The sequence below is a fragment of the Dendropsophus ebraccatus genome, chromosome 4 (genome assembly GCF_027789765.1).
Source record: "Dendropsophus ebraccatus isolate aDenEbr1 chromosome 4, aDenEbr1.pat, whole genome shotgun sequence".
NCBI classification, from domain to species: domain Eukaryota; kingdom Metazoa; phylum Chordata; class Amphibia; order Anura; family Hylidae; genus Dendropsophus; species Dendropsophus ebraccatus.
The window spans coordinates 38,903,475-38,919,282 of record NC_091457.1 but is presented as its reverse complement, the minus strand read 5'-3'; the positions used below and the strand labels follow the sequence as shown (position 1 = coordinate 38,919,282).

General features: G+C 41.6%; 1 protein-coding gene across 1 annotated transcript in view; it reads right to left on the bottom strand.

Annotated features, from left to right (window-relative positions):
- Positions 1–528, bottom strand: part of LOC138789256 (mucin-2-like) — a 70,062-nt gene extending 69,534 nt beyond the window's left edge. The window contains exon 1 of the mRNA XM_069967856.1: positions 450–528. Coding sequence (XP_069823957.1) covers positions 450–528 — 79 coding nt within the window. The remainder of the gene's footprint in view (positions 1–449) is intronic.
- Positions 529–15,808: the final 15,280 nt, after the last annotated feature.

The window sequence follows — 15,808 nt, the reverse complement described above, 5'->3', positions numbered from 1 at the left end:
GGCACGGCCAAACATTTCTGTGTTATCTATGGGGAGGGAAGGGGTAAGCCACAGCCTGCAGCTTAGCTCTCTTATAACCAAGAGGTTGGGTGGTGATTTTCCATCATGCCCGGCCCTTAACTTCACTAACATCATCTGTTGGTGGATGGTCCAGAAAGTCCAATACAACTTACAGTATACCAACAGCTGAACCCGCTAAGAGCAGCAGACACGGCCAGCTACTAAAATATATGGTCTATAAAGACCTCTTTCATGGCCACATGACTACCTGGATACATATTTAAAGTGGCTTGCAAAACATACTGCAGCAAAAAAAAAACATTATAAAACAGTGTCGTAACAATGGCACATAAGATAATTAACCAAAAATAATACAGCAATAACATATCTATGTAGTAGAGTTCTGTCTACACATACAAAAAGGGGAACTTATTGAAGGAAATACTTACCTGGTATCACATCAATGGCTTTTGAGGACCCCAAAGCCAGACAAATCACAAGCCACAAGCTGGAAGTCCTATACTCCATTGCATATCCTGTTGTGAAGCAAGCTTAGTCGTATTAGTGATATTCACACCATGAATTTTATAGGATTAGGCAGTGTTTAGTGACATCACACCAGGGAGACAGAGTATTAAATCTCTACAATCGAGATAAACATTTTTCTAATATTAAGCCATTTGGGAGGGATTTAGGAAAGATATTCATTTCCTTAACTAAATCATTACTGGCCGTTCTTGCGAAAAAGTCAAGCAGCTTTTCCTAGGTATCTGCTATCGTCATTGTAAATTGTTAGAAATTCTGATTTCAAAAATAAAATAAACTATTTATTATACAGAATGTAAATACAGAGACTTTCCAAAATTACATGGCCATTCAGAAAAACACCTACCAGGTATAAATTGCAGTAAAAGTGGAGAGGAGAGCTTTCTGGGTACATTGAACATTGTCAGCTCTTTTTTTAACCCCTTGCCTCTTCAGTCTGTTTTTGTCTTAATGCCCGGGGCCTATTTTTCAAATCTGACCAGTGTCTCTTTATGTAGTTATAACTCTGCAGTGCTTTACTATCGCCGTTATTCTGAGATTGTTTTTTTTGTGATATATTCCTCTTTATGTTTGTGGTATACTTTGGTTGATACACTCAGTAGTTTTTTGTAAAAATCACAACATTTGCCCAAAAATTTGAAAAATTTACATTTCTTTATATTCAAAACTCTCTTTTCCTAAGAAAGATAGTCATGCCACATGAACTAATTAATTAATGCAACATCTACAACATGTTTGCTTTATGGTGACGTCATTTGATGAACGTCCTTTTACTTGTTAGGATGTTAGAGGGCCTTGAAATTTTGCAGCGATTTTTCTAATTTTCATGAAAATTTCAGCTCTGATTTTATTAGGGACCAGTTCAGTTCTGAAGTGGATTTGTGGGGCCTGTATGGTAGTTACCCCATAAATCCCTCCACTGTAAAAACTGCACCCCTCAAAGTATTTAAAGTAACATTTCATAAGTTTATTAACCCTTTAGGTGTTTCACATAAATTTAAGCAAGTTGGAGGGGAAATGTAAAATTTTCATTATTTTGGCAGATATTTTATTGTAATCTATTTTTTTCCTCTTACACAGCAAATACTAACTGAGAAATACCACTCACTATTTATTCCCCTGATTCCAATGTTTCTAGAAATCCCCCATATGTGGCCGCAGTTCGACACCTGACTCAACCACAGGCCACAGACATGACAGAGACCTGGTGAATTTGGGGTCCTTTTTTATTTCAGGGCTTTTTTAGCCATTATATCATGTCACAGAGGCCTTGCGGTGCCAAAATATATGTGTAAGACGAGTTGACGTTTCCATCGGTACCATTCTGATCATTATTTATAAAAAATTTTATGAGGTGGTATGAATAAAAAACACAATTTAGCAGCAGATTTTCACCCTTTTTTTGTACTCCATTTACTATACGTTACATATGACATGTTATTGTTATTTGTCAGGTCGATACGATTACAGTGATATCCATTTTATATAGCTTTTGTTATAGTTTATGGCATTTATACTATAAATACTGCTTGTGACTTGCATATTGTAAGAGCATTAATATTTTAATTTATTCGTCAATAGAGCTATGTGAGGGATTTTTTTTTTTGCGGCATAAGCTGACGTTTTTAGTGGTACGCCTTTTGGGTACATATGATGTTTTGATAGCGTTTTCTAAATTTTTTAGAAGGGGGGGATTAACAAAAAATTGTAACTTTGATTAGTTTTTAATACATTTTTTTGTGGCGTTAATCTGGCGGGATAATTAATGTAATGGGGTCATTACGGACACGGTGATACCAAATATATGTATCTCATTTATAGGGGATCATTTATAAGGGGGAATGGGGAATGTGTATATATATTAATTTATATTTATTTATTTATTTATTTGTGTATGTATGTGTGTGTTTGTGTTTTACTTTCACTTTACAGGTCCATCTATAATATACATGATCAGTGCTGTAATGTATTATAGAGAATGAATGAAATTCTGACAGCTCATTCATAGATCAGACCCCTGCCTTAGTGCAGGGGTCTGATCGGTCTCATCCATAGCAGCCCAGACACAGTTGCTATGGGATACACGGACATCGGTAACAATATCTGTGCAGCCCTTGCTAAACGATTATTGGGCCATGGGCCATGCTTAACATCTTACACTAAAGAATATTTAGTGCAAGGGTTGACATCCCTTGTGTGTCGTTCCACAACCAGTGTCACATGTAGGTAAGTTTTGCCCAATCTGTGAGCTAGGTTTTGTTTGGTTTCGCGCATGGAGGGGCAGATTTTGCAGACACTACGCTCAACATTGCCCAGAGTTTTCCTGAAAATTCACATCTCTCGTGTTTAAGGTCTAGTGTAGTGGCTGTGTACTAGCCTATACTAAAGACTCCCTCCCTTGCGATAAGTCACCAATGGGTGATCTGCAATGACATTCTTTAATTTAGGATCTGACTGTTAGATGGGCCAATTCTTTTTCAAGATATCAAAGATTTCATTGGCCTGATTGTCATAAGTACCTATGTTTCTGTAAGAGGCTATCCCCCCTCTGATTGTTGTCTGGGCATGAGTTAGGTCCCTATTACACAGGACGATTATCGTGCGAAAAATCATTATATCGTTCCAGTTTAAACGATAATCATTCTGTGTAATTGCAGGCAATGATCGAAAAATTGTTTGTATATCGTTGATCGTTGATCGTTGATTTAGATCTGAACCTGAAATTATTGCTGTAATTCCACATTCGTTCGCTCAAGTTCCGCATTTGTTCACTAATCGTTCAGTGTAATCGTTCAGAAGGAGTAAATGATCATAGAAAGGATCATAGTAAGGATCGTAACTAACTACCATCATTCTGTGTAATATGGTGAACGGTTTCAGGTTAACGATAAACAATCTCATTTGCGATAGTTTATCGTTAGTCGTTAATCGTTAAAAATCTCTTCGTGTAATAGGACCCTAAGGATGCCCTCTAGCTGTTACATGTGAACTGGAAGGCTGATCAGAGGACATCATCTGAATATCCCCTTTGTTCTAAATTGAGATCTTTTATGTAGTCCAGGAATTCATTCTCCTCTTCAGACTATTGGATGAAAACATTGACCATGTGTCTTGCCCCTCTGTAGACGTTCCCCCTGGATTAAAGGTATTACTCCAGGGCTGCAAGGCCATTATTGTGGGCTATAGAGCTGTATAGAGCCTCTACATCTATATTTTTAAGCCATATTGTGTCATCCACCTGAACCTCCTCTAGACACTTGAGGAAATCCATGGTGTCCCAGAGTCCCTGACATAGGAGGGGAGGCTAATGACAAATTGTCGGGTATCTGGTCTACGTACTGTAGATGCCTGCTGCCTCAATGATGGGAGCAGGGCAGGGATCCAGGGAAGAAAAAGAGAGAGCAGGAGGAACAGGAGGGCCAGAAAAGTGCAGGTGAGAGGGAAGGAGGAAAAGAAACAAAGAGAAGAAAAAAGAACAAAGCACAAAAATTAAGGGGAGCAAATTATAAATGGTGCTAAAGACTCAAAAGAGGAAAAAATGGAAAAATCTGTTAAGGAGGGGACTAAAACCTTCTTCAGATGTGTAAGTGAAAGGAAGGAGATGAAGAATAGCTGCAGCATTACTAAAATAAGTAATGGGGAAAATAGGTTTATTGATTGACTATTTGAATAGCTGCTCAGTGTTTTCAGAAGGAAGCCTTCACAATAACAGTATGGTTGGACACAACATCGGCTCTAGTTGTATGGGTTTAGCCCAAATATTTTTATAGGCTGAAGTTTACCTATCAGAAAGACCCAAATGAATAAAGCAGACGTGCATCCAAAACTAGAGATGATTGAACAGGGCCGAGGTTAAGGTTTGTACGAACTCCAACCATCGGCATTTGACTCCCGCTGCCTTCCCGTTACGTGGGGAAGGTGGAGGTAATAGGTAATAGGCTGTATCCCTGTTTTCCAGGCGGTACTTGGGCTGTCTCCACTTTCCCCACGGAATAGGAAGGCAGCGGGCGTCAAATGCCGATGGTTCGGGTTCGTACGAACCTGAACATCAGGGCTGTTCGATCATCTCTATCCAGAACCTTTATAGAACACCTGATCGGGATTACACCCAAAAATGCTGAACAAATAATTAAGAAAATACTGTATATACCACTTTATTGAATACAAAAAATCAAAACATATTAAAACGTCTCATGTTAAGGAGATACAACAGTAATCCCAAGGAGGTGGGTGGAAATAAATAGAAACCATACAATAAATGCTCTAATAAACAGATAGGATATTTAGTAAACGATTTACATTATACAGTACAGGACACTTGGCATAAAGTGCATAGTTATATATATCGCTAAAATAGCCAAAAAGGCACACGATATATGCCACAGGAAAAGGAGAGCATGAATACTCTACATGTCAACCACAAACACTTATGCCAATGGACTAAATTACCCATACATCCCGTCTTTAGTAGGGAACCACCACACCACGACGACCACCTGACGCACGTTTCACGTATTGCTTTATCGAGGGTGTCACATTTTGTATATGTACTTTAGATAAGATGTACAGTACAATGGAGATTCTGACTGACATTGAGATAATTTGGCTATCTTGAAATGCCACTCATAAGTTTATACTGTCACTTATATGTATGGAGTGGAAAGCGAGGTTTGGCACACAGCTTGAGTCTCAAGCTCTAAGTAACAAGTCACATGATCTCTCCCCTGTGTACATAAATGTTGAATACAGGTCCTAAGCCGTACTGGATACAAGCCAATGTAAGCCAGAAAAAAAAAAAAAAACACAAAGTAAACTATTGGTGACAGGCTGCTTTAAGTATGTATACATTTTACAGAGATGGACTGAGATTGTTTTTAAAGACATTTTATAATAAAAGGTAATTTTTAAACAAGTTTTGCTATATTGTCATTGATATATGGATGGCAGGTGTAACAAGAAACTATTTTTGTGAAGGTTCAAACAGACCAACGTAATCTTGTACCCCGCAAGATCTGCACAAATTTATATTATTTGTATTCTCATATTTGAAAAAAATCTATTGGATATACGGCAGAAATTAAGAAATAAAATTAAAACAACTATTAGATATGAAGATTACAGGAGATAATGTAGCAAAAGCATATAAAAAATAGCGATAATAGCAATAATATAAAATGGTAATAGTAGAGCCTCATTATGTTGAGCCATAAAATGTAATTCTATCCCTGAAAAAGGAAAAAAAATACTATAGTATGCATACAAAAAACTGCAGGGCTTCTCAGAGCACTACATTGGCACTACATTGAAACAGCTATCCATAACCCAAATCCCTGTCCGCACTTCAACATGTGTTTTTTTTTTATTGCAGAATGGATTGCGGCCCCGTAGACACGTACAGACGTGTGAACAATGCCATTGAGAAACGTTGGTCCTACGCTCTGTCCGCAACTATGGTCGTCTGAATGTAGGAAACCTCTGTAACAGAGAAGGCAGTCATTTGATTGACAAGCATATTAAACCGTGACACTCTGTACAGGTCAGACTTCATGTGTTTGGTCTTTTTTTATCAATCAGCACAAGACTAAAAAGCTGCCTTCAAGAAACTGGACCTGTAAGTATAGTTTTGTTTTTAACCATGATAACTACAAAAAAATGTATGTAAATTGCAAATTGACTTTTTACCATCTATGTTGATTTAGATTTTAAAAGTTATATCTACAGGTACATCCTGCGGCTGGTGGGGGATTCAGAGAGGAGTTAGATTGCGACCCTACTCTAAACCGACACTCTCCCAGCTGCTATCAGGGACCACAGTTGTTAACCGACAAGGCCAATCGCCCAGCTGATTAGCAATTTCAATGCAGCTGTCAAAACTGACAGCTGCATTTAAATGCTTTACAAAGCCTATAAGTTGTGGTATAGTGGACGGATTGCAATGCAATGTGATCACGAAGGGGCAATCCGTTCATTTACCTGTTGTTCAATGAGGTTGATGCTAGATCAGCACTCCATTGCTTTGGGCTCCAGCAGCCCAAAGCAATGGAGCACTGATCATATGGATTTTTGCAGTACATATGTACTGCATAGATCTCAATGAGAGATATAATAGTTATAGTTATAATAGAAGTCCCCAAGGGGGACTTCTAATTGGAATGTAAAAGGAAAAAATGTTTTCATTAATAAAAAATCATACATTAAAAGTTTAAATCAACCCTTTTCCCATTTTGTAAATTAAAAAAAAAACATATTTGGTATCATTGCGTGCAGAATCGCCCAAGCTATTAAATTATCGCATTCCTTATCTTGCACAGTAAACACAGTAAGCACAAAATCCCATTAAAGTGCAAAAATGCTGATTTTTGATCACATTAAATTTAGAAAAATAAGAATTGTAATCAAAAGTGATCAAAAAGTCCCATATATGCAAGCAAGGTACTAATGGAAAGTATAGATCATGGCGCAAAAAATGACACCTTATACAGCCCCATAGACCACAAAATAAAAGTGTTATAAGGATGGTAATAAAGCAATTTAAAAAATATTTAGTTTTTTTTAAAAGGTTTAATTTTTTTTAAAGCTTTCAGATAAAATAACATTTGTATAAGTTGCCTAACGTTGTAATCGTGCATAGGAACATAGATAACATGTTTTTTCATATAGGGCAAATGGTGTAAACACAATCTTCACCCCCCACACACACACACACCAAATGAAAACAAATTGCTTTTTTTGTTTTTATTTCACTGCACAAATATTTTTTTTCCCGGCTTCACGGCATATTTTATTGAAACGGCTCATGTGGGTCTGTAGGTGAAAAAATGCAAGTGTTATGGCCTTTTAAATATAAGGAGGAAAGTGCAAAAATAACTCTTGATCAAAAAAGAAGTCCTATGAAGATTTAAAAAAAAAATCAACGGCAGGCAGGGAGGTGGAAGAACATAGTAAAGAATCTATACGTACACATCTCTGTGCCCCCAGAGCACTGCCTTACCAACCTCTGACAACTGACAGCCTCCTGCAGCTCCTGTTGATGCAATGTCACGTACATGTACCAAATCAAGGGGGCCGTGACACTGCAGCAGCAGGAGGTAAGTACGGGTAGGTATACATTCTTTATTATGTTCCCGCACCCTCACTTCTCCTTTAATAAGACTTTCATGTTATAAAATACTAATTAACTAGTAGTGAAAATAAAATGTAAGGTCCGTCAGACACTTTAGCTCTCGATATTCATAACTATTCAGTGTTTCTGATACACGATCACATAAACCGTTTATCGTCACCCAGATTTGTAGATTAATCTTGCCATAGAAATCAGTGAAAGAGAGAAGTGAAGCATAAAACAAGCAGACAAGTATAAATTCAATAGATGAAAGAATGCAGTGTTCAGGGCTAAAAGCATCGCCTTTGTCCTATCCCCAGTTATGAAATATTATGGTGACTATCTGGCCCAGACATTTGTTTTTCTTCTAAAAGGAATGGATAATCCTGATTGTAGCTTTATCAAATGAAACCACTACAATGTTAAATACTATGTCCAGGGCCCTTCCTGCCATTAGGCAAAATCCCTGAGAGGCGACATGTTCCAGATTGGCCATAAATTATACTGACATAGAATTTCAGGACTGCCAACACTTTGCGGGTATTGTTATATTCTTTAGACATCACTACACTACAGGTGAACTGCACTAACACCAAGTACAAAGGAAAACCAACTGGCACCCCATTGATAACAAATCCTTAATTAGCCATCATTGGACAAACACAAATATAGAATAGTACATGTACTGTATATACACACAGCCTCAATCCCATATACACAAATAAAACTACCCTCATACTGGGGTTACTGTAAGTAATGGTAACCCCATTCCCGTCCACACTCAATATGGAAGACTATAAGGCTAGGTTCACACTACGTAAGTTTCCGGCCGTAGCGCGCTCAGTGAATAAGCGGCCTAAGATTTACGTAGTTTGCGTACAATGGAAAGTATACGATCTACGGCTGCACAGTTCACACTACGTACGAACTTACACCTGGATCGTATGCAGCGCCGTAAAGAATGAACCAGACCATTGTTTCGGGACGGAAATGCTGTAACTTACGCCCGTAGCGTAACATGCGGTCCCGTACGGAGTGGTGATTTCTTCTTTTTTCCACTTTGATTTGCCGATCCAAAAGGTTCTGTGGGGTGTCCGGGGCAAGCCGAAGATATCCCAGTAAAATACCGCTGTCAGATCGCTACGTATGCCGCTCGGGAAGCGTACGTAGCTTACGGGCGTAAGTTCGCGGACCATACATAGCCGGCCGCAACCTGCGTAAATTACGGCCGGAGTTTTACACGTATATGTCCGGCCGCGAAAAATATGCGGCCGGACATATACGTAGTGTGAACATAGCCTTACCCTTTATGGTGCAAAATAAACAAATGTGATGCAAAACTCTCTCCTAAATGGGCGATGGGTTAGTTTGAGCACTGGGGGGGGGGGTACCATTTCAGGTTTCCCCACAATAAGTCGTAGAATCTGCCCTGACTGTATAGAATAAATCGCATGGACTTTTGGGTGTGTTACCATGTTCAATTGTTCAACATTAAAATAAAAACTACAGCTCATCCTGCAGAAAACAAGTCCTCGAACAGATCCATTGATGAATGAGTAAAATAGCTATGATTGTTCAAATATGGCAATGTAAAGCAATTTTTTTTTAGTAGCCAAACATAACGAGACTATATAAATTCTTTATGGCTTCAGTTGTTCTGATCTGGAGAATAATGTTAAGATCTCATTTAAACTATAAAGTAAATGGCATAAAGTAAAAATCCAAAAATCAAACAATTGTGTTTCATGTTTCATGGTTTTGGGGTTTTTTTTCCCGTTTTTTTAATCCATCCCACAATTTTTTTTGGTAGCATTTAGTAGTAGCATTAAAAATATGTTGTCTGACAAAAGAAAAAACTGTCTTCAGACAGTTAGGTAGATGGAAAAATAAACATTTTATAAAAGCCAGGATATAAAAATAAACTAGAATTGCTGGCTCGAAAAGGGATTAGAATTTCTTCAGAATGCTGAGTGCTTGTACACAGATATAATACGGCTGTCTGTGCGTGTCCTATACCCACTATTTATCTTTATCGTGGAGCATGCAGCTTACAGGGAAATATAAGACTTTAGTTGACTTTAGGTGTTTTGCGCAAACAAACTTTGCATGGTCTGTCTATTAAAACATTGGAAGAGTAATGTAAAAATTACTTAGGAAGTGAACTCCATCATCAGTGAGGGTGTGTTTAGTTTAATACAGATTTCTCTTGTAAGGCCTAGTAATAGGCCTTGTAATATTTAGACTGACCAAATTTTCTATTAATCACGGCCGTTGTCCAATTTGCAACAATGGCCGTGATTAATAGAAAATTTACATTGTGCAGCAGATAATGGAATCCCGGCCCGGATTGCAAGCGCCCTCAACGAAAACTGACATGTCAGTTTTGTGCGGCCGCTATTCATTTGATAGCGGGCGCACAACCCTGACAGTGCACACAATGGAAAATGCAGCTCTGGCCGTACTTTCCATTGTGTGCAACATTGAATTGGGATGCGGGCCAATTCAATAGAAATGAAGTTTTCCGGATGATACTGTAGTATCGGCTGGGATAAACGTCACTGACACCGGCCATTCTGTGACACGGCCAGGTCACAGAATGGCCAGTGTCATACGTTGTGTGAACATGGCCTTAATGATAGAAGTCCATTATTTCCTTTAAAGGGAATCTGTCAGCACCCGGATCGGACCCGAGGTGCTGACAGTGTAGTGTAGGTGGCTGACCCCTTGTGAGCATGGTATCTGTAGTAAATGCATCTGTGCAATTAATTCTATACAACCTTGGGTCTGCCACTGTAATCAAGAGTCTAAGAGGAGTAGTGGCTTGGTGTTTGTGCACACTTTGGCACGCCTCACCTCTACCTTCTCTTCTCTTTTTGCTGCATATTTACTGCTGGACGGCCTTCTACTCCATGCTGTCATCATCAATGTATACGCAGGTGCTGATGCTGGAAAGGGCCACATTCATTGTGTACCGCACATGTGCCACTGTTCTCTCGGGACATGCACTCCTGACATGGCCAATCGCGCATGCATCGTAGGAGCAGTGTACGGATGCCATAGGACTGAGTTGGGACGCTTAAGGATCAACAATGTTAAGAGTGCTTGCCCGAGAGATCAGCGGTGCATGCGCAAACTAGCAAAGTGGACACACACAGCCCTTCCCAGCAGTAGCACATGCGCACACCATGATGATAACAGCATAAAGCAGAAGGCGGGCCAGCAGTAAATATGCAGCAAAAAGAGGGAGGAGAAAGCAGTGGTTAGGCGTGCCAAAGTGTGGCACAAACGCCAAGCCACAACTCCCCTTTGGCTCCTGATCACAGTGAGAGACCCAAGATTGTATAGAATCTACTGCACAGATGCATTTACTACAGGTACCATGCTCACAAGGGGCCAGCTACCTACACTACATTGTCAGCACCTCAGGCCCAGTCTGGGTGCTGACAGATTATCTTTAAAGTTTCTCTGTCATTAGAAAAACCTGTGACGTGTCATTGTAAGTCTATAAAGCTTATCTTCTGCAGCAAGACAGGGGACATGAGTGAAACCTTTAGGGTATATTCACACGGGCGGGCTCGCAGCGAAATTCTCGCTGCGAGCCCGGCAGGTCCTGTCAGTTCCCATAAACTACATACTTGCTGCGGTCTAAACGACCGCAGCGAGTATGTAATTATACCGCGCTTAACCCCTTCTACTCCCGCCGGCTGTAAGCAGCATACATTACCTGTCCTCGCTGCACGGGTCCGGCGTCCTGCTCTCCCGTCCGGCCAATTAGTGTGTTGCCCAGCCGCAGCCACTGATTGGCCGGGCGGGAGAGCAGGACGCCGGACCCGTGCAGCAAGGACAGGTAATGTATGCTGCTTACAGCCGGCGGGAGTAGAAGGGGTTAAGCGTGCCCGTGTGAATATACCCTTAAATATGTTAAAGGACTAAATTAGGTTCAAGAGGAAAGTGTTTTTAGAAAGAAAAAAAAACAGAACTTAAAAACCTAAGGGAACACAGTGAGAGGTTTGTTGGGGGAAAGGTCAGAAGCAACATGAAAAAATATTACTTTAATGAAAGAGTAGTAGAAGCTTGGAACAAACTTCCAGCAGATGTGGTTGGTAAATCTACAATAACAGAATGTAAAGCTGTCTGGGATAAACATGTATCCATCCTAAGGGAATAAAAAGGGAGAACTACATGGACCAAATGATCTTTTTCTGCCAACAATCTTCTATGTTTCTAGAATGCAGAGATATAAGGAAAGAAGCACACAGCTGAGCGCTTCTCCTTGCTCTGTCAAACAATCAGTGGGGGTATGGGTGCTCAGAGCCCAACCAATGAAAACTCTTGACATGTTGCTGCAAGCATGACAGTAATACCTAAACCAAGTTAGAAAACTATTTTATATTTTGACCCTTGGGATGGATCCTGAAGCTTCCAAGGCACTGGCAAACAATAAAACACTATTAGCGATTGTGAGTAGATTTTTACTGTCCTGTAGCTATATATGACTTGATATGACCACCACTTTTGTTGCCTCAGCCCATTTACAATAATAATTGTACAGCAATGTTAGTGCATTATTACAATAGTGAGAATATATGCTATACAAAGCTCTTACGTATAATGGAGAAATAAACCTGAATTTGGTCCTGAAATAAACAAAGAAAGAATTGTTCTTTTTTACACATTTCACCTATAGCTGTCATTTTTTCCTTTGACTTTGTTAAAGATGTTGGTTTCCTTTAATCTCAGGATCTCGTTGCACATTGGTTGTTCATGGATAGGGTACAAAGAAGTCAGGGTCAGTAGACATAAAGATAGCAGGTCTCATAATTAACTCATAATAACAGTGTAGTCGCAAGTCGGTTTGTTCCCATGGGATAACCAGCACATTAAGAAATAGTTGCAGTACAAGGTTTAGTGTTTTCTATAGAATCATGTGGTAGAATGAAAAAGGACCAAAGCCAAGGATCATTGCAAAACCATGGCAAATCCCATAAGCTGACTTCCGCTATGAGAATATACGCCAGAGACCGTGACATTTCTCAAAAGTTACCACCTAGATACTCAAAGCAAGTGCAGTTCCTGGAACATGCCTGTGACAGCTGCTCTGCGAGGCTGTGTTTGACTGGAAGATATTCTCTTTATGTCAATATCCGGGTGTCGCAGTCGGTAACATCATGTATTTGGGTGTGACTGGAGTTATAAGGACAGGAGCCAGCCATAGGGATGACACTGATGGACTGATTGGAGCCCTTTTTCCTTTATGTGAAGCCGTCAGTGAAAAATGACGATTTATGTTTGCATTATGTGCACACACCTCTGATATCGCCTGTGATATAATGGTTACACATTAATCCGAGACATGGCCGCTGAAAAGAAAACGACTCCACTGTTCACAAAGAACCCACTGTAGTTTGAGTAATTCTTGATGGTCTCATCAATAAATGCAATGGCCGGCTGATCCCAGACCTGATTACTTTCTGGGCGAGATCGCTAGTCAGTGTTCACTTTGTAACAATTTGTAAGGTTGCCATAACAGTATAGAACTTTGTTATGTAAACCAAACTTCAGAACACATTAGTAAATTGGAAATTAGAAGGAAATTGCAGGAAAAGCTACTGGGAATGCATACCCACTGATATACCATTATTCTCAGGTTATTATTTATTCATTATTCCATTATTCACTAGAGACCTTACAACATATCCTACCAGAAGACAAGATATTGGTACCTACAGTCCTGGGGTAGGTCTCCAGTCATCATCAACGCTGCCACAGAAATTTGTCCAACCTTCCCAGAGAAAGCCACTCTCTATGTCTCATACTTTCTTTGAATGATCTGTTCTGAAGGGAATGCTCTTTTGGGACAGTGGCACAGTACATGAGGGGGGACAATGGCACATTAGATGAGGGGGGACAGTGGCACATTAGATGAGGGGGGACAATGGCGCAGTACATGAGGGGAGACAGTGGCGCAGTACATGAGGGGAGACAGTGGCACAGTACATGAGGGGGGACAGTGGCACATTAGATGAGGAGGGACAATGGCGCAGTACATGAGGGGAGACAGTGGCGCAGTACATGAGGGGAGACAGTGGTGCAGTACATGAGGGGAGACAGTGGCACAGTACATGAGGGGAGTACAGTGGTACAGTACATGAGGGGAGTACAGTGGCACAGTACATGAGGGGAGTACAGTGGCACAGTACATGAGGGGAGTACAGTGGCACAGTACATGAGGGGAGTACAGTGGCACAGTACATGAGGGGAGTACAGTGGCACAGAACATGAGGGGGACAATGGTGCAGTATATGAGGGGAGTACAGTGGCACAGTACATGAGGGGAGTACAGTGGCACAGTACATGAGGGGAGTACAGTGGTACAGTACATGAGGGGAGTACAGTGGCTCAGTACATGAGGGGAGTACAGTGGCACAGTACATGAGGGGAGTACAGTGGCACAGAACATGAGGGGGACAATGGTGCAGTACATGAGGGGAGTACAGTGGCACATTACATGAGGGGGAGACAGTGGCACAGTACCTAAGGGGGACAATGGTGCAGTACATGTGGGGAGACAGTGGCTCAGTACATGAGGGGAGACAGTGGCACAGTACATGAGGGGGAGACAATGGCAAAGTACATAAGGGGACAATGGCACAGTACTTGAGGGGAGAACAGTGGCACATTAGATGAGGGGGGACAGTGGCACATTAGATGAGGGGGACAGTGGAACATTAGATGAGGGGGGACAATGGTGCAGTACATGAGGGGAGACAGTGGCACAGTACATGAGGGGAGTACAGTGACACAGTACATGAGGGGAGTACAGTGGCACAGTACATGAGGGGGAGACAGTGGCACAGTACATAAGGGGGACAGTGGCTCAGTACATGAGGGGAGTACAGTGGCACAGTACATGAGGGGAGTACAGTGGCACAGTACATGAGGGGAGTACAGTGGCACAGTACATGAGGGGAGTACAGTGGCACAGTACATAAGGGGAGTACAGTGACACAGTACATGAGGGGAGTATAAAGGCACAGTACATAAGGGGGACAATGGTGCAGTAAATGAGGGGAGTACAGTGGCACAGTACATGAGGGGAGTACAGTGACACAGTACATGAGGGGAGTACAGTGGCACAGTACATGAGGGGAGTACAGTGGCACAGAACATGAGGGGGACAATGGTGCAGTACATGAGGGGAGTACAGTGGCACATTACATGAGGGGGAGACAGTGGCACAGTACATAAGGGGGACAATGGTGCAGTACATGAGGGGAGTACAGTGGCACATTACATGAGGGGGAGACAGTGGCACAGTACATAAGGGGGACAATGGTGCAGTACATGGGGGGAGTACAGTGGCACATTACATGAGGGGGAGACAGTGGCACAGTACATAAGGGGGACAATGGTGCAGTACATGAGGGGAGTACAGTGGCACATTACATGAGGGGGAGACAGTGGCACAGTACCTAAGGGGGACAATGGTGCAGTACATGAGGGGAGACAGTGGCTCAGTACATGAGGGGAGACAGTGGCACAGTACATGAGGGGGAGACAATGGCAAAGTACATAAGGGGACAATGGCACAGTACTTGAGGGGAAAACAGTGGCACATTTGATGAGGGGGGACAGTGGAACATTAGATGAGGGGGGACAGTGGAACATTAGATGAGGGGAGACAATGGTGCAGTACATGAGGGGAGTACAGTGGCACAGTACATGAGGGGGAGACAGTGGCACATTACATAAGGGGGACAATGGTGCAGTACATGAGGGGGGTACAGTGGCACAGTACATGAGGGGGAGACAGTGGCACAGTACATAAGGGGGACAATGGTTCAGTACATGAGGGGGGTACAGTGGCACATTACTTGAGGGGGAGACAGTGCCACAGTACATGAGAGGGAGACACTGGCACAGTACATGAGGGGCGTAGAGTGGCATAGTACACAAGGGGGAGACAGTGGCACTGTACACGAGGGGTTGACTTTGGCACGGTGCATGAGGGGGAGACAGAATATGGCAGCGCTATAGAAGGTGCATCAGTCACCATAGCAAACGGACCTGCCAACCCCCTTTACCACTTGTTTTAACTCTAAAGTTCTTCTGAATCAGCTATCCTGCCACTCGGTACTTCTGTATAATGCAGAGTAGTGC